This window comes from Hemiscyllium ocellatum, chromosome 32 (genome assembly GCF_020745735.1).
Source record: "Hemiscyllium ocellatum isolate sHemOce1 chromosome 32, sHemOce1.pat.X.cur, whole genome shotgun sequence".
NCBI lineage: Eukaryota > Metazoa > Chordata > Chondrichthyes > Orectolobiformes > Hemiscylliidae > Hemiscyllium > Hemiscyllium ocellatum.
In genome coordinates this window covers 50,638,368-50,657,579 of record NC_083432.1, presented here as the reverse complement: position 1 = coordinate 50,657,579, position 19,212 = coordinate 50,638,368, and the positions used below count along the sequence as shown (strand labels likewise).

The following is a 19,212-nucleotide window of genomic DNA, read 5'->3' as shown; positions in this document are numbered from 1 at the left end:
CACATTAGAACTCATTTGCCACTTTTTGCCCAGTGTATTATCTGTCTGTAAATTTCACAACTTGCTTTTCCACCTATTTATGTGTCATCTACAAATTTGGCAACAGTTCATTTGCTTCCTTTCTCCAAGTGTTTCATATATATTTTAAACAGTCGCAGTTCCAGCACTGATTTCTGTGGAACCTTGCTCATTCCCAAGCTGAAAAAGAAATCCTTATCACACTTGCCATTTCTTGCCCTTTAGTCAATACTCTATTCTCTCCCGTATTCTTTAGTATTAATGGGATGGTCAAAGTATCTTCCCTGTAAAGCTAGATTCAAAATATCTGTTAACTCCTCTGCCATTTCCTTGTTCCATACAACTATCTCCCAACTTCATTTTCTAAGGAACTTATGTTCATTTTGACCTCTTCCTTCCATTTTATATAGTTAAAGGAGCTCTTATTGTCAGTTTTTATATGCCTAGCCAGTTTGCCCTCATAGTTTATTTTCTCAATTTTTATTATCTTTTTAGTTCTTCTTTACTGGATTCTGCAGTTATCCCAGTCTTTGGGGCTATCACTAACTTACCTGTTTATATCCTTTTGCTTTCAACTTTACATTCTCCTTAACTTGCTTAATTAACCATGGTTGGTTTATCCCTCTCTTAGAATCTTTCCAACTTGCTGGGATATATTTTTGCTGAGAGACAAGTATTACCTCCTTAAATGTCTGTCACTGCTTGCTTACTGCCTTTCCTGGTATTCTACCTCTCCTGTCCTCTTGAGTTAACTCCTTTTCTTATTTCATTGTTCATTTCATTTAAGTTAAACACAATTGTTTCTGGTCCAAGTTTCTCACTCTCAAACTGAATATTAAAGTCTGTCATGTTACGGTCACTTCTTCCTCAGATCTTTTCCTCTGAGGTCATTTGTACTGCCTATACCCATTACCAGATCTAGGAAAGCCTGTTCCCTAGTTAGCTCCATCAACATTGCTGTGGGAAACTATCCCCAATACACTCTATGAATTCACTGTCATCGCTACCCTTTCCAACTTAATTGATCTACAATGTGAAGATTAAAGTCACCAATAGTTATTGCTCTATTCTTTTTACATGTTCCTATTAGTTAATGATATATAGCCTTTCCAACAGTGTGGCAACTGTTTGGAGCTCTGTACACTATTTCTTCCACTGTTTTATTTCCTTTGCTGTCCACTCAGATGGACTCTACACCATCCACTCCTAGATCAGCATTCACAACTGTCCCAGTTTCATCTCTTATTAACAGTGCTACTCCACCTGCTTTTCCTTCCCTCTCTTCTTTCTGAAAAGCCAAATAACCCTGGATTTTTAAGTTCCCAGTTTTGTTCATGTTGTAACCATGTGTCCATACTGGTGATGAGATCCTATCCAGTTACCTTGATTTGTGCCATCAGTTTTTCTACCTTATTCCAAATATTTTGTGCATCATGATGCAAAGTCTTTAGGTTTGACTTTCTGCCATTTTTAATCATTCTAACATTTCTTTGTACTGTGGTCCTATTGGCACTTGCCCTTGATTATCCAGTGTATGTTTGTGCATTTTCCTGTTATTTCTTTTATTGCTTTCCTTATTTCTCTTTCCATTGTCACCCTGCTTAGATTCCTATATCCTTGCTGTTCTAATTTAAACCTGCCATGACTAAAATAGCAAATACTTGCCCTGGAATATAAGTCCCCTGCCCAGGTATAACTCATCCTGTTTGCACTGGTCCTACCTCTCCCACCAGGGAAGGTTTTTTTTTCTCTATAAAAGCACGCAGCCTGTCCCCGTTGCTCAGAAGGGAAGGGCGGAGAAAAATAGAGCGATAGTTATTGGGACTCAATAGTGAGGGGCTCAGATAGGCAGTTTTGCGGGGGCGACAGAGACTCACGTTTGGTATGTTGCCTCCCAGGTGCAAGGGTGCGTGATGTCTCTGATCGTGTTTTCCGGGTCCTTAAGGGGGAGGGGGAGCAGCCCTAGGTCGTGGTCCACGTTGGCACCAACGACATAGGTGGGAAGAGGGGTGAGGATGTTAGGCAGACTTTCAGGGAGCTAGGTTGGAAGCTCAGAGCTAGAACGAACAGAGTTGTTGTCTCTGGTTTGTTACCCGTGCCACGTGATAGAGAGTCGAGGAATAGGGAGAGAGAACAGTTAAATGCGTGGCTACAGGGATGGTGCAGGAGGGAGGGATTCCTGTTTCTGGACAACTGGGGTTCTTTCTGGGGAAGGTGGGACCTCTATAAACAGGATGATCTCCACCTGAACCTGAGGGGCACCAGCATCCTTGGGGGGAGGTTTGCTAGTGCTCTTTGGGAGGGTTTAAACTAACTCTGCAGGGGCATGGGAACCTGGACTGTAGCTTTAGGGTACAGGACCTTGAGTGTAGGGAGGTTAGGAACAAGGCATCGATCTCGAAGGAGGGTGCCGGTAAACAGGAAGGTGGCTTGAAGTGTGTATACTTCAATGCCAGAAGTATAAGAAATAAGGTAGGTGAACTTGCAGCGTGGGTTGGTACCTGGGACTTTGATGTTGTGGCCATTACAGAGACGTGGGTAGAACAAGGACAGGAATGGCTATTGCAGGTTCCAGGGTTTAAATGTTTTAGCAGGATCAGAGATGGGGGTAAAAGAGGGGAAGGTGTGACAATGATTGTCAAGGATAGTATTACAGCGGTGGAAAGGACGATGGAGGAAGACTTGCCATCTGAGGTAGTTTGGGCTGAGGTTAGAAATAGGAAAGGTGAGGTCACCCTGTTAGGAGTTTTCTACAGGCCTCCTAATAGTCCGAGAGATGTAGAGGAAAGTATTGCAAGGATGATTCAGAAGAAGAGTGAAAGTAGTAGGGTGGTTGTTATGGGGGACTTTAACTTCCCAGGTATTGACTGGGAAAGCTATAGCTCGAGTTCGTTAGATGGGTCGGTGTTTGTCCAATGTGTGCAGGAGGGTTTCCTGACACAATATGTAGACAGGCCAACAAGAGGTGAGGCCATACTGGATTTGGTTCTAGGTAATGAACCAGGCCAGGTGTTAGACTTGGAGGTAGGTGAGCACTTCGGGGACAGTGACCACAACTCGGTGACTTTTACTCTAGTGATGGAGAGGGATAAGTGTGCACTGCAGGGCAAGAGTTATAGCTGGGGGCAGGGAAATTATGATGCGGTGAGGCATGACTTAGGATGTGTGGATTGGAAAAATAGGCTTCAAGGCTCCACACAAATGATATGTGGAGCTTGTTCAAGGAACAGCTATTGGGTGTCCTTGATAAGTATGTACCAGTCAGGCAGGGAGGAAAGGGTCTTGTGAGGGAGCCGTGGTTTAATAAGGAATTGGAATCCCTTGTAAAAGGGAAGAGGGCGGCCTATGTAAAGATGAGGCGTGAAGATTCAATTGGGGCGATTGAGAGTTATAAGGTAGCCAGGAAGGATCTAAAGAGAGAGCTAAGAGCAGCAAGGAGGGGACATGAAAAATCCTTGGTTGGTAGGATTAGGGAAAACCCAAAGGCTTTCTATAGGTATGTCAGGAATAAAAGGATGACTAGGGTAGGTATCGGTCCAGTCAAGGATAGTAGTGGGAAGTTGTGCGTGGAGGAGGAGGAGATTGGAGAGACACTAAATCAATACTTTTCGTCAGTATTCACTCAGGAACAGGACATTGTTGCTGATGTGAATATTGAGTCACAAGTGATTAGAATGGATGGCTTTGAGGTATGTAGGGAAGAGGTCCGGGGAATACTGGAAAGGGTGAAAATAGATAAGTCCCCTGGGCCTGATGGCATTTATCCTAGGATCCTCTGGGAAGCAAGGGAGGAGATAGCGGAGCCATTGGCCTTGATTTTTATGCCGTCGTTGTCTACAGGAATAGTGCCAGAAGACTGGAGGGTAGCGAATGTGGTCCCCTTGTTCAAGAAAGGGAGTAGGGACAGCCCTAGTAACTATAGGCCAGTGAGTCTCACTTCTGTTGTGGGCAAAGTCTTAGAGAGAATTTTAAGGGATAGGATTTATGAACATCTGGATAGGAATAATGTGATCAAGGATAGCCAGCATGGTTTTGTGAAGGGCAGGTCGTGCCTCACAAACCTTATTGAGTTCTTTGAGAAGGTGACCAAGGAGGTGGACGAGGGTAAAGCAGTAGATGTGGTGTATATGGATTTTAGGAAGGCGTTCGATAAGGTACCCCATGGTAGGCTACTGCAAAAATTACGGAGGTATGGCATTGAGGGTGCATTAGAGGTTTGGATTAGGAATTGGCTGGCTGGAAGGAGACAGAGGGTAGTAGTTGATGGTAAAGGTTCATCTTGGAGTGCAGTTTCTAGCGGTGTTCCACAAGGATCTGTTTTGGGACCATTGCTGTTTGTCATTTTTATAAATGACCTGGAGGAGGAGCTTGAAATCTGGGTGAGCAAGTTTGCGGATGATACGAAAGTCGGTGGAGTGGTGGACAGTGAAGAAGGATGTGGCAGGTTACAGCGAGATATAGATAAGTTGCAGAGCTGGGCAGAAAGGTGGCAAATGGAGTTCAATGTAGCTAAGTGTGAAGTCATTCACTTTGGTAGGAGTAACAAGAAGATGGATTACTGGGCTAATGGTAGGCTACTTGGTAGTGTGGATGAGCAGAGGGATCTTGGTGTCCATGTACACAGATCTCTGAAAGTTGCCACCCAGGTAAATAGTGCTGTGAAGAAGGCATATGGTGTACTGGGCTTTATTGGTAGAGGAATTGAGTTCCGGAGTCCTGAGGTCATGTTGCAGTTGTATAAGACTCTGGTGCAGCCTTATCTGGAGTATTGTGTGCAGTTTTGGTCGCCATACTATAGGAAGGATGTGGAGGCACTGGAACGGGTGCAGAGGAGGTTTACCAGGATGTTGCCTGGTATGGTAGGAAGATCGTATGAGGAAAGGCTGAGGCACTTGGGGCTGTTCTCATTGGAGAAAAGAAGGTTTAGGGGAGATTTGATAGAGGTGTACAAGATGATTAGGGGTTTAGATAGGGTTGACAGTGAGAACCTTTTTCTGCGCATGGAGTCAGCTGTTACTAGGGGACACAGCTTTAAATTAAGCAGGGGGGTTGGTATAGGACAGATGTTAGGGGTAGATTCTTTACTCAGCGGGTTATGAGTTAATGGAATGCCCTGCCAGTAACAGTGGTGGACTCTCCCTCTTTATGGGCATTTAAGCGGGCATTGGATAAGCATATGGAGATTATTGGGCTAGCGTAGGTTAGGTAGGCTTCGGTCGGCGCAACATCGAGGGCTGAAGGGCCTGTACTGCGCTGTATTTTTCTATGTTCTATTAACCAATCCCAATGCCTCAAGAATTTGAAACACTCCCCATCATTTCAGCCACACACTCATCTGATATATTCTGCTATTTCTGCTGACTAGCATGTGGCCCTGGTAATAATCCTGAGATTATAAACTTTGAGGTACTAATTTTTAATGTGCTTCCTAACTCCCTATATTTTACTTTTAGAACCTCATCCCTCTTTTCTGCCTATGTCATTGGCTGCTCACCCTTCCCCCTCCCAGAATGTCCTGTAGATACCCTGAGACACCTTGACCTTAGCACAGGGAGGAAACATATCATCCTGAAACACAGAAATGCCTATTTATTCCCCTTACAAATGAATTCCAAATAACTATTGCAATCCCACACTTTTCATTCATGTGCAGCAGAGCCAATAGTGTTGCAGCAAATTTGACTGTTCCTGGTTTCCCCTGAGAATCCATGCCTATCAACAGTATCCAAAGTGGTTTATCTATTTTGCAGGGGAATATCCACAGGGGTTTCTTGCCATGCCTGCCTAGTTGTCCTACTCTGTCCATTGCTCATCCATTCCCTTTCTGCCTGTGGAATTTTCGCCTGCAGTGTGACCACCTTTGTGCATGTACTTTCTGTAGTGTTCTCAGTTTCGTGGTTGCTGTACCATGTCCGCAGTCACTGTTCCACCTCTGAAACCCAGGCTCCAGGAATGGCAACTCGAGACTCTTCCTGTATAGGTGCTGGCCTGTAGGATCTGGATGAAGGGACTGGGTGCATTCTGGCAAAGTTTGCCAATGATACGAAGTTAGGCAGACAGGCTGGTAGTTCTGAGGAGGAGGGGGGGAGGCTGCAGAAAGATTTAGACAGTTTAAGAGAGTGGTCCAGGAAATGGCAGGACTTATACACTTAAGGTCCTCGGGAGTGTTGCTGAACAAAGAGATCTTGGAGTACAGCTTCATAGCTCCTTGAAAGTGGAGTCGCAGATAGTTAGGATAATAAAGAAGGTGTTTAGTATGCTTTCCTTTACTGGTCAGAGTACTGAGTACAGGAGTTGGGAGGTCATGTTGCAGCTGTACAGGTCATTGAATAGACCACTGTTGGAATTTTGCGTGCATTTCTGGTCTCCTTCCTATCAGAAAGATGTTGTGAAACTTGAAAGGGTTCAGAAAATATTTACAAGGAAGTTGCCAGGGTTGGAGGATTTCAGCAATAGGTAGAGGTTAAATAGGCTAGTGGGTGACCTTATAGAGGTTTACAAAATCATGAGGGGCATGGATGGGGTAAATAGACAAGTTCTTTTCCCTAGGGTGAGGGGGACTAGAACTAGAGGGCATAGGTTTAGGGTGAGAGGGGAAAGATATAAAAAAGATCTCAGGGGCAACGTTTTCACACAGAGGGTGGTACGTGTATGGAATGAGCTGCAAGAAGAAGTGGTGGAGGTTGGTACAATTGCAACATTTAAAAGGCATTTGGATGGGTATATGAACAGGTAGGGTTGGGAGGGATATGGGCCGGGTGCTGGCAGGTGGGACTAGATTGTTTTTACCTAGATATCCCAACCCAATGACTGCAGATGCTGGAAACCAGATTCTGGATTAGTGGTGCTGGAAGAGCACAGCAGTTCAGGCAGCATCCAACGAGCAGCGAAATCGACGTTTCGGGCAAAAGCCCTTCATCAGGAATAAAGGGTTGCTCAACCTCCTCGCGGAAGCACGAGGTGGCGCCAATGCAGTCATCAATATAGCGGAGGAAGAGGTGGGGAGTGGTGCCGGTGTAATTACGGAAGATCAACTGTTCTACATAGCCAACAAAGAGTCAGGCATAGCTGGGGCCCATACGTGTGCCCATGGCTACCCCTTTGGTCTGGAGGAAGTGGGAGGATTCAAAGGAGAAATTGTTAAGGGTGATGACCAGTTCGACCGAACGAATGAGAGTGTCGGTGGAAGGGTACTGTTGGGGACGTCTGGAGAGGAAAAAACGGAGGGCTTGGAGGCCCTGGTCATGGCGGATGGAGGTATAGAGGGGTTGGAATAGCTGGTCGGCATGGACAAGTTGGAATGAATGGTCTGTTTCTGTGCTGTACATCTCTATGACTTTATGGCTGATGAAATTCAACATGAACAAGTGCGAGGTCTTGCGCTTTGAAAAAAAGTACAAAGTACAAAGGGATCTGGGAGTGCTAGTCCAGGATTCTCTAAAGGTTGACTTGCAGGTTGAGTCCGTGGTTAAGAAAGCAGATGTAATGTTGTCATTTATCTCAAGAGGGTTGGAATATAAAAGCAGTGATGTGCTACTGAGACTTTATGAAGCTCTAGTTAGATCCCATTTAGAATACTGAGTCCACTCTTGGGTCCTAGACCTCAAGAAGGACATAATGGCACTGGAGCCTGTCCGACGGAGATTCACACAGATGATCCCTGGAATGGTAGGCCTAACATACGATGAATGGCTGAGGAACCTGGGATTGTATTCATTAGAGTTTAGAAGGTTGAGGGGAGGTCTAATAGAAACTTACAAGATAATGCATGGCTTTGAAAGGGTGGACGCTGGGAATTTGTTTCCATTAGGTGGGGAGACTAGGACCGTGAGGGTCACTTTAGAATAAGGAAATGAGACATTTCTTCAGCCAGAGAGTGGTGGGCCTGTGGAATTCATTGCCATGGAGCGCAGTGGAGGCCGGGACATTAAATGTCTTCAAGGTAGAGATTGATAAGTTCTTTACCTTGCAAGGAATGAAGGGCTACGGGGAGGGTGTGGATCAGTGGAGTTGAAATGCCCATCAGCCCATGATTGAATGGCGGAGTGGACCCGATGGCTGAATGGCCTTACTTCCACTCCTATGTCTCATGGTCTTATGGCCTGGGCACTGGAAATGTACCTGGCTTGCCCCACAGTGCAAAGGGAGCAGACCATGGCTTTGAGCGAGCTCACCTGTCATGACTTACCCTTTCGGATGAAACCTTTAGAGGTGATCCCTAATCCAAATGCTTCTGAAATAATACTAAACCTGTTCTCTAATTAACTACCTTCAAATGTGTACCTCTGATCTCTGAATTATTCCAAGGGCCCCTCTTCTGGCACAATGACAGTATCCCAACCCCTAGATTGGGAGACCTGGGTTCCAGTCTCCCCTGCTGTCATAACATCTCTGAACAGGTTGATTAGAAAATAAGGTTTAAAAGTTTTTTTTGAATTGTTCCAATTCTGACCTTTTCAGCCTCCCTGGTCTTAATTGCACCTGCATTGGTGAAACCCCCTCAGCTTCCTGAACCATAAACCCTAGAATTTACTCCCTCGACTTCTCCCCTTTCCTTCTCTTACCTCCTTAAAGAAGCTTGTTAAAGCCAACCTTTTAGGTCAAGCTGTTGGTCACCTACCCTGATATCTCCTTACAAAACTTAGTGTTGAAATGTTTAGGAACATTTGCTATATTAAAAGCTCTATATAAATGCAGGTTGTTATGGAAGAATAAGAGTGGATCAGAAACAGAGATATTCTGAAGAGTACACTAGTTATATTAATTGTCTGTGTACTTAGTCTTGAGAGATCTGTTAGCATTTTATAATATCCTAAAATAAAAGCAAAATACTGTAGAGGCTGTAAATTGGAAATAAAAGCAGAAAGTGCTGGAAAAGCTCAGCAGATCTGGCAGCATATGTGGAGAGAGAGAAACAGAGTTAATATTTCAAGTTCAGTATGACTAATATAACATTGATATTGTAGCCTGCTCCTTTGCAATATTTTATAATACCCTACTTTTATCTTGGGCATTTTTAATGCCAATATTCTGCCCTTTGCTACTCTGTATTCCTCAGCACATTCCACAGATGCTGCCCATTCTGTGTCACCTTACCAAACTGACCTTTAGAAATACAGAGGTCTTTACATTGTCAGGAGATTTTGGACCAGAGTTGTTTGAGGGAGAGAAAGGTAGAAGGAATTGCAGCTAAACCCTAACTTGTCAACACTGAATGTTCATGTTTAGATTAGATCAGATTACTTACAGTGTGGAAACAGGCCCTTCGGCCCAACAAGTTCACACTGACCCTCTGAAGAGCAACCCACCCAGACCCATTCCCCTACATTTACCCCTTCACCTAACATTGCAGGCAATTTAGCATGGCCAATTCACCTAACCTGCACATTTTTGGACTGTGGGAGGAAACCGGAGCACCTGGAGCAAACCCACTCAGACACGGGGAGAATGTGCAAACTCCTCACAGGCAGTTGCCTGAGGCGGGAATTGTGAGGCAGCAGTGCTAACCACTGTGCCACCGTGCTGCCCACAATTCTGGCATGGGAGATGAGACAAATCAGGAGTACGAGCTACAATTAACTTTTACAAACTCAATTGAAGAAAACCTAGGTCACTTTTGGGACCTTCCTTTGACACATAATTTATTCAGTTTATAATTAAGTTTTTCTGTCAGTCTCTTAACTTCTTAAGATATTAGACTGTGTTCTTGTTCTTCATAGGTCTTGCATTAATTCTGACAAAGAGAACAAGTTGGTAAAAACAAGGACTGCAGATGCTGGAAACCAGATTCTAGATTAGAGTGGTGCTGGAAAAGCACAGCAGTTCAGGCAGCCTCTGAGGAGCAGGAAAATCGACGTTTCGGGCAAAAGCCCTTTATCAGGAATAGAGGCAGAGTGCCTGCAGGGTGGAAAGGTATCTCATTTATCCCTCCACCCTGCAGGCACTCTGCCTCTATTCCTGATAAAGGGCTTTTGCCCAAAACATCGATTTTCCCGCTCCTCGGAGGCTGCCTGAACTGCTGTGCTTTTCCAGCACCACTCTAATCTAGAAAGAGAACAAGTTGCTGGGTGACTGCCCACTCCCAGGTTTGCACTGACATTGCTCCAGAAAACGGCCAAGATTCCTTAACGAACCACTAGGGATTGACTGATGTCATTTCACCTTGGTCTTCATTCAGGATAATCCCACAGCATCACAGCTGAAGCGAGTAATTCCATGTGGAAAACATGAGCATTGTCCTCTGTTGCCTTGGGACTGTGCACCATTGAATGTGCACTGCGTTATTGTGTTGACCAGCCTGTCCTTTTATATGTCACTTAGCTACACTTCTGTTTATAACCAGTTGGGATGACTAATGATTGTTTTCTGACATCCTTGTGAAGATATTCATACAATAGAATTGGATTGAGAATGTGATGTTAAATTAGTCATTGTCCTGTTCAGGTTAGCAGATGGTGGAAACTTTAATTCAACCAACTAGGCATGATTGGAATTCACAAACAAGAAGTGAAATACCATTGTCTAAATTCATTACAGAACAAAGTCCTCTTTAGGACTGTTTGCTTAATTGAAATTAAGATGAATATTCAGAATGCCAATTTACTGCTTACATTTTTCCAGTCTACCTTTCACCTGCTGGATATTGTAAAATCACAATGGCTCAGATTACAGGCTGAATCAGTTTTATTGTAATTGTTAAAGGGTACTCTTCTACCAGAGGATTTGCTGTTTGTCCTACGCATCCTCAGTAGTTCATCTGCACCACTTTGTGATGCCCCTAAGTCTCGGTTGACCACTCTTTCTGCTGTCCTCCACATTGCCCTTGAGAGCAGAGATCTCTGTAGCTCTGTTCAAATGACCCAGCCACTGACATTTACTTTTCGAGTGACTCTTTGTTTATCTTATTGTCTGTAACTAGAATTTTAAATCTACATCTTAGCTGCCATATTTCAAAGGCCTCTATTTTTTCCTTAGCTGTTTACTTATTATCCAGGTTTTTGAGGCACACAGCAAAATGGATAGCTTATGATACCTTATAAATATTTTCCTTGTTACAAGCTTGAATTTTCTTGTGAACACATCCTTCACCTTCACCAAGTTTTTATGCCTATCTGTATCCTTCTTCAACACCCTTCAGTTATATTTTGTCTTAAGTAAATGGAGTAATTATTACTAATTTAATTGTTTTATGACGGTTTTAAGTTTTTTATTGAGAAATTAATATTATTAAAAAGGAGTAAGTACATTTTGACACAATATTATTCTCTAAGATTGAACTAACAGTTATGTTATTGTGTGTCGTACAGCAGATGCAGTAAAACCTGATTATGATGAGAGTGAACAAGCTCTTGCTCTAAGGGAGGAAGGGTATCATGCTGAAGAGTTTGGAGGAACCAACAGCAACCTGCTGGAAAGTGAAAACTATGACGGGGATCATTTCAACAATCGACCAACTTCAGCCGATGGTATTAGAGCATCTAATGGAAAACTGACATGTGATATCTGTGGACTGTCATGTGTTGGGCCAAATGTCCTCATGGTACACAAGCGAAGCCACACTGGTAATTGGTGTTACTAAATTTACAGTACAAGACAATAATCCATGCATTTTACAGTGGAACCAATTTAAATGCATAACATTTAAACAAATATCACACTTCAGTGCTATTTTAGTTAATATATAATTGTTTTATCTCTTGAATACAGGGCTTTTTAACCTGTAATATGTTTTATGAGTGCTTAAATGCTGAGGGTGGGGTGAGAGAGAGAGTTTGAGCTTTGCATTCTCTATAGACATTGTCAGTACAATATTCTACAGTTTTAACCTCTACTTAGCAGCATTGGTTAGCTCAGTTTGTGATGTAGAGCGATGCTAACAGCTTGGTTTCAGTTCCCACACCAGCTATGGTAACCATGAAGGATTCTCCTTATCACCCTTTTTGCACACCTGAGACATAATGACTGTCAGGTTAAATCACCATCATTTGTGTCTCTCTAATGAGACAGCAGTACTATGGCCTGGTAGGACTAGTGCAACTTTACTGTTTTCAGTGAAGTATCATAACTTTTAGTCAAAGTTGAATTTCCTGATGACAGTGCTCAATGGCTACTGAAACATGCACTCTTATAAGTACTGTTCCATGATAGATGCATATTAAAAGATAATGTTTGAACAATCCACCAATGGAATATGTATTCTTTACTGGTGTCCTTGTCACAATTGACAAGTAATCAGGTACTCATTCATTGGCCAGTTGTTGCACGTACCATGTGCACAATTGGCCAATAGGAGATATGCTTAGTGATGCCATGAGTGTCCAATGAGACTGTGTTGCAACAGAATGTGAACTTCATTTTCCCCTTACATTTATACAAATTGGAAGATTTGTTCATTTCTAGAAACTTAAAAGTGCAAATCATCCAGTTTCCTAACAATCCAGTTGACATTTACAGGAGGACTTAAACTGAAGCTTAAGCAACACTGAATCTATTCAGTATTTGATAATAGTTACAAAAATTATCAATACATTTCTACAATAATATTAAATGAAGCTTAGCAAAGAGAGTAATGTGATTGAAATATTGTAAAAACCAACTGACATTTCAAATTTTCAGATGTGGACTCTAAGGAACCAGAATCTGTAGCTCACATCCCTTTCTATATAGTTGACTATAGGTTTACAGAATGGCTACAACATAGAAGAAAGCATTTTGAACTGTAGTGTCTATATTGGCCCTCCAAAGGTGCAATTCATCCAATACCATTCCCTACCAAAATTGGTGTGATGGTAAATGTGCGGAGGAAAGCCTTAGGCTACAAGAGGATATACATGGACTGGTCAGATAGGCTGATCAGTGACAACTGGAATTCAATTTGGATAACTGTGAGGTGGTGCACCTGTGCAGGACAAACGAGGCAAAGGAAGTTCCAAAGATCAGAGGGACCTTGGTGTACATGTAAAGCAGTCCCTTAAAGAATCAGGACAGGTAGATAAAGCGGTTCTGAAGGTCTATGCTATATTTACCTTTATTAGCCAAGGCACAGAGTTAAATAACAGGAATGTTATGGTTGAACTATATAAAATGTTGGTTAAGCCACAGCTAGAGTATTGTGTGCACTTCTGGAATTGACATTATGTGATAGCTCTGGACAAAGTCAGAGGAGATTTACCAGGATGCCATCTAGACTGGACAGTTTTGGTTATGAAGAAAGATTGGACAGACTAGGGATGTTTTCCTTAGAGGAAACATAATCAAGATGTATAAAATTATCTCGTGCATAGGTAGTATGTTCAGGAAGAAACGTTTCCCCTTGATGGAGGGTCAGTGACTGGGTTTTGAGGGGGGCGGGGGGTGCATTAATTTAAGGTAAGGGACAGAAGGTTTGGAGGAGATGAAAAGAAAAACATTTTCACCGAGAGGGTGGTGGAGTCTGGAACTCGCTGCTTGTAAGATTGAATCTCTCATAACATTGAAGGAATATTTAGATGTTCAGTTGCCATATATGGCTATGGACCAAGTGTTGGAAAATGGGATTAAGGGTTGTTTACAACCTGCGTGGAAGTAATGACTGAAGGGCTGTTTTCTGTGGTAGATCTTTTATGACTATAATAATCCAGTTCCTTTTTGACTGCCTAAATTAAATCTGTCTCTATCAGGCATATTCTTAGACAGTGCATAGCACTTTTCTTTCTGAATGAATTGATCTGTTATTTACAACAATACCTTGTTTTGGTTGTTCAGCTGCATAAGGTTTGGAAGTTCTGTCAGAAAAGGAAAAACATTTGTGAGATTTATTTGTACACACATGTTAATCACTTTCCCCAGTACTTTCTCAGAACATGCTGTTTAAAATTCCTTGTACTGTTGGGTATTACCTTTGGCACATGTAATGTGAGTTGAGTTGGAGGTAAACCCAGGCTCTGAGGTAATTTAATCATAAAAATCGTTGTTACAGATGTTCAGAATTCTGCCATCTAGCTGTGAGTAGTGAAAAGTAGTCACATTGAACAAGGCTGTTTGCAATTTGTAAAGCACTATCACTAAGTTTTAGGATCATTGAAGTGCTCAAAATTTATCCCTGGAATTCTAAGGATTTTTCAAGAGCCCTGGAAAATTGTGGCTATTGTTTTGTTTCTTATCTTCCAACAAGTTGGATCTCACTTTAACACACCATTAAAATTTAAAAAGTTAGACTTTACTGAAATGATGCCTGTTACTCAACATTAATGTGAGCCTCATGAGACATTCATTCCTTTATGGAATAGATTGAGGAAGTCAGCATAAAGTCCTAGCTGGAAGCTACATTCAGCAATTCAAGTTCATTTGCTTCAATTATACACTGCAGTGGTGAGGTCACATCTTTAAATACTGTGCACAATTTTGGTCTCTGTTTAAGGAAGCTTGTAATGAATCAGAGGTGGTTCCAAGGAGGTTCACTGGATTAATACCTGGAATGAGTGGGTTGTCATATGAGGAAAGATTCAACAGGCTGGACTTGTTTCCACTGGAATTTAGAAGTGCGAGGGTTGATTTGATTGGTCTTTGGTAAGATCCTGGATGGTCTTGAGAAAGCGGATGTGGAAAAGACATTTCCTGATGTCAGTGAGGCCGTTTACAGGGAGCGATGCCATTTACTGGGAGCGATGCTTTAAAATTAGGGGTCATCCTTCAATTACGGAGATAAGTGGAAATGTTTTCTCAGTGGGTTGTGGGACTTTGGAACTCCTTTCCCTCCTTCCTGGAGGAAGGATTATTGAGTACTTTTAAAGCAGAGAGAGAGAGATTCTTGTTAGCCAGGGGACTTGAAGGTTGTCTGGAATGGATGGGAATGTGGAACTTGGAACATAGCAGATCAGCTGAGAGACTAGAGTGGCGGAACAGGCTTGACAGCCAGAATGGCCTACTCCTAATTTGTCCATGCAATCTAGTTCAAGGTGTTCAGTGCCAAATACATGTTCCTGGTCATCACTTTAAATTTTATTAGAGGATTCATGTTTAACATTCACATAGCATGTCACAGATATGTCAGGTGCTCAGGCACACGTTCATTGTGTTTTAACAGTGGACAGGTGGGAAATCATAGAAGGTGCACTTCCAGCAGGAGCAGCTGCTGAAACTACCTTTAGTAGCTGGCCAGCAACTACTTCTCTCACATTTTTGAGTTTTCTTTGTTTTTCATGATTTGCAGGAGCTGGTGTTGGACTGGGGTGGACAAAGTTAAAAATCATGCAACACCAGGTTACAGTTCAATAGATTTATTGGAAGCACGAGCCTTCGGAGCACTGCTTCTTCTTCAGGTTGTTGTAGCAGTGCTCCAAAAGCTAGCGTTTCCAAATAAACCTGTTGGACTATAACCTGGTGTTGTGTGACTTTTAACTTTGTTTTTCATGAAAGACTTTAGCACAAGGGGGTACTGTGATCTTATGATACGCTCTAGAACAATCTGTTCCTCACCATACCAACCCCCTCCTCGCCAAAATTACATGAATGCTTTTGTATGCAATATGGTTGAACTGCTTAAATTGTTAATTGTTACTTTAATCTCTTGCTTTTGCAGGTGAGCGGCCATTTCATTGTAATCAGTGTGGAGCATCCTTTACTCAGAAAGGCAATCTTTTGCGCCACATAAAGCTTCATACTGGTGAGAAGCCGTTCAAATGTCACCTTTGTAATTATGCCTGTCGACGCAGAGACGCTCTGTCAGGTCACCTGCGTACACATTCCAGTAAGTTGATCAGTGAATTCAATTATTTAGCGTCATCAAAAATTTTGACATTGTTTCAGATCGAGTTCCAAGAAGTATGAGTAAAGGTCATGATTTGCATGCAAGCTTCATTTGAGGAAATAGGCTAGAAGATATCAAACTATTTCATATTTATAAAATTATAATTTCAAGAAGATATGTAAAATGTTTGTCAGAACAGTAAATTTCAGTGATTTTTTTTGTTGTCTGACTGCCAGGTTTGTTTGGAAAATGCTGATTAAAGTTATATTTCTCTGTAGTGATGTAGGACTCATCAAAAGAAACAGAAAATGTTATTAATGATCACCTATTGAATGTTTGACTTAATGTTTAGTTTTTTTTCAGAGTAATTTGCAATGACCTTTACAACCTGTTCAACTATACTACTTGTATAGATCAACTTTGAATGTTTCAAACGTTATCCAGTTTCTCAGTATCTTCATGTGATTATTGTGAACAAGGAAGACTACGCAGTTCATTATGATTCGTCCATTTGAAAAAACTAAGTTGCTCCCAATGCACAATCCAATTGCTCTTCAATTATTTCAGAGCATTTACTTCCACTATCCTAACTGAAAGTCAATTTATTTCCTCATAGCTTAGCACATCTACCACTAGGAATCAGGCAGGTTCATTTTTGTACTTTAATTTCTCACTTTTGCCTGGTTGACCAAGTCGAATTCAGTGCAATAAAACTATAGCTTCTGCAACATCCTGTCCATTCACTCTGACTTCCAGCATCTGCAGTCCTTACTGTCTCCTAATCAATGAAACAATATACTTTGGTCAGGATTTGGACTTGTGAACTTTAACATTCTAATAGCTTTCTTCAGAACTGATGAAGAGTCATTGGATTTGAAATGTTAATTCTGCTTTCTTTCCCCAACAATGCTGCCAGACCTGCTGAGTTTTGCCAGCAATTTCTATTTTTGTTTCACATCTCCAGCATCTGCAGTTCTTTGTTTTTGATCTGGCACAGCTTTACAAGTAAAATAAAACAATTTCTCAGAAATATGCCAGAAAGGGGCCAATCTGTATTATAACTGAGCCATCCGTTACCACTCTGTGCCACATTACTGATCAGACAGTGCTGTTGGTGGACATTTTGTGAAATATCAATTACTTGTTCCCATCTCAGCATCACATTCTCCTCCTTTGTATTGATGATCAATGCCTTTTCACTGAGTCTGTTGCAAATCAATATACTACTTGTATGAAAATTGCCTTAAAGTTATAACATTTTACAAGATGATTAGGGGTTTAGATAGGGTTGACCATGAGAACCTTTTTCCACGTATGTAGTCAGATATTACGAGGGGCCATAGCTTTAAATTAAGGGGTGGTAGGTATAGGACTGATGTTAGGGGTAGATTCTTTACTCAGCGAGTCATGAGTTCATGGAATGCCCTGCCAGTAACAGTGGTGAAGTCTCCCTCTTTATGGGCATTTAAACGGGCATTGGATATGCATATGGAGGAAAGTGGGCTAGTGTAGGTTAGGTGGGCTTGGATCGGCGCAACATCGAGGGCCGAAGGGCCTGTACTACGCTGTATTTTTCTATGTTTTTCTATTGTTGGACATTGGGACTGGTTCTGGGGAAGGTGGAACTATTACAAAATGGATGGTCTACATCTAAACCACCGGAACCAATGTCCTTGGGAGAGTTTTTGCTACTGCTGTTGGGGAGGTTTTAAACTAACGTAGGAGGGGACTGGGAACCAGAAGAGAAAACAAGTAGGCAGCGAGGTGAAGACTGCAGACTGTAAGAATTATGAAGATAGCATTAATAAAGGGAGGAATAGGTAGAGAGCAAGTGAGTGCAAAAGAACTGGTGGCCTGAAGTGCATCTACTTTAATGCAAGGAGTGTAGTGTGTAAGGCAGATGAACTTAGGGCTTGGATTGATGCCTGCAAGTATGACATTATTGCCATCACAGAGACTTGATTGAAGGAAGAGCATGATGATTGGCAACTAAATGTTCCAGGATATAGACGTTTCAGACAGGACAGGGAGGGAAGTAAAAGGGGGCGTGGAGTTGTATTGCTGGTCAGGGATGATATCATGGCTGTGCTAAAGGAGCAAACTATGGAGATCTTGGGTAGTGAGGCATTATGGGTGGAGCTGAGAAATAAGAAGGGTGCAGTTACATTGTTGGGGCTGTATTACAGGCCTCTCAACAGGGAGGGTGAGGTAGAAGAACAAATAGGTAAACAGATTACGAATAGATGTAGAGGCAATAGGTTGGTGGTGATGAGAGATTTTAATTTTCCCAACATTGACTGGGATACACTTAGTGTCAGACATCTGGATGGAATAGAATTTGTATGAAGCGTCCAGGAAAGTTTTCTAGAGCTGTATATCAATAGTCCGACGAGGGAAGGGGCCATACTGGACCTGATACTGGGGAATGAGCCAGGACAATTGGTAGAAGTTGTGGTGCGGGATTTCTTTGGGAACAGTTACCACCATTCTGTAAGTTTTATAATACTCGTAGATAAAAAAGAGAGTGGCTCTAAGGGAAAAGTGCTAAACTGGGCCAAGGCCAGTTATATCAAAATTAGGTTGGAGCTGGGAAATGTGGATTGGACACAGCTATTTGAAAGGAAGTCTACATTTGAGATGTGGGAGGTTTCAAAGATAGTGCAGGATAGGCATGTCCCGTTGAAGGCAAAGGGTAAGAAGGGCAAGATTCATGAACCGTGGATGACAGGAGAAATTGTACGACTGACCAAGAAGAAAAGGGAAGTGTACATAAAGTCTAGGCAGCTAAGATCAGAACGAGCCCTGGAGGAATATCGGAAGAGTAGGACAAGTCTAAAACGAGGAATCAAGCGGGCTAAAAGGGGTCATGAAATAGCTTTAGCTAGCAGAATTAAGGAAAATCCCAAAGCATTTTCTTTTTATATAAGAAGCAAGTGGGTAACTAGAGAAAGGATTGGTCCACTAAAAGATAATGAAGGAAGGCTGTGTGTCGAACCTGAGAGAATGGGTGAGATTCTGAATGATTACTTTGCATCAGTGTTCACTGGGGAGAGGAACATGATGAATGTTGAGACTAGAGATAGAAGTTTGATTAGGCTGGATCACGTTGGCATAAGTAGGGAAAATGTGATGGGTAGGCTAGAGGTTATTAAGGTGGACAAATCCCCAGGACCGGATGGGCTCTATCCCATGTTGCTGAGGGAGGAGAGAGAGGAAATAGCTGGGGTCCTGACAGATACCTTTGTGGCATCCTTAAATACAGGTGAGGTGCCAGAGGACTGGAAGGTTGCTCATATTGTCCCCCTGTACAAGAAGGGTAGTAGGGATATTCCTGGTACCTACAGACCAGTGAGCCTGACGTCGGTGGTGGGGAAGTTCTGGAGAGGGTACTGAGAGATAGGATCTATTTATATTTGGAAAGGAATGAGCTTATCGCTGATGGGCAACGTGGTTTTGTGTGGGGGAGA

At 42.3% G+C, this 19,212-nt stretch overlaps 1 protein-coding gene across 1 annotated transcript in view; it reads left to right on the top strand.

The window, feature by feature from the left end:
- LOC132830958 (zinc finger protein Aiolos-like) overlaps positions 1–19,212 on the top strand; it is a 203,648-nt gene that overhangs the window by 94,916 nt on the left and 89,520 nt on the right. Inside the window, exons 3-4 of the mRNA XM_060848921.1 lie at positions 11,325–11,579; positions 15,578–15,745. Of these exons, the coding sequence (XP_060704904.1) occupies positions 11,325–11,579; positions 15,578–15,745 (423 nt within the window). The remainder of the gene's footprint in view (positions 1–11,324; positions 11,580–15,577; positions 15,746–19,212) is intronic.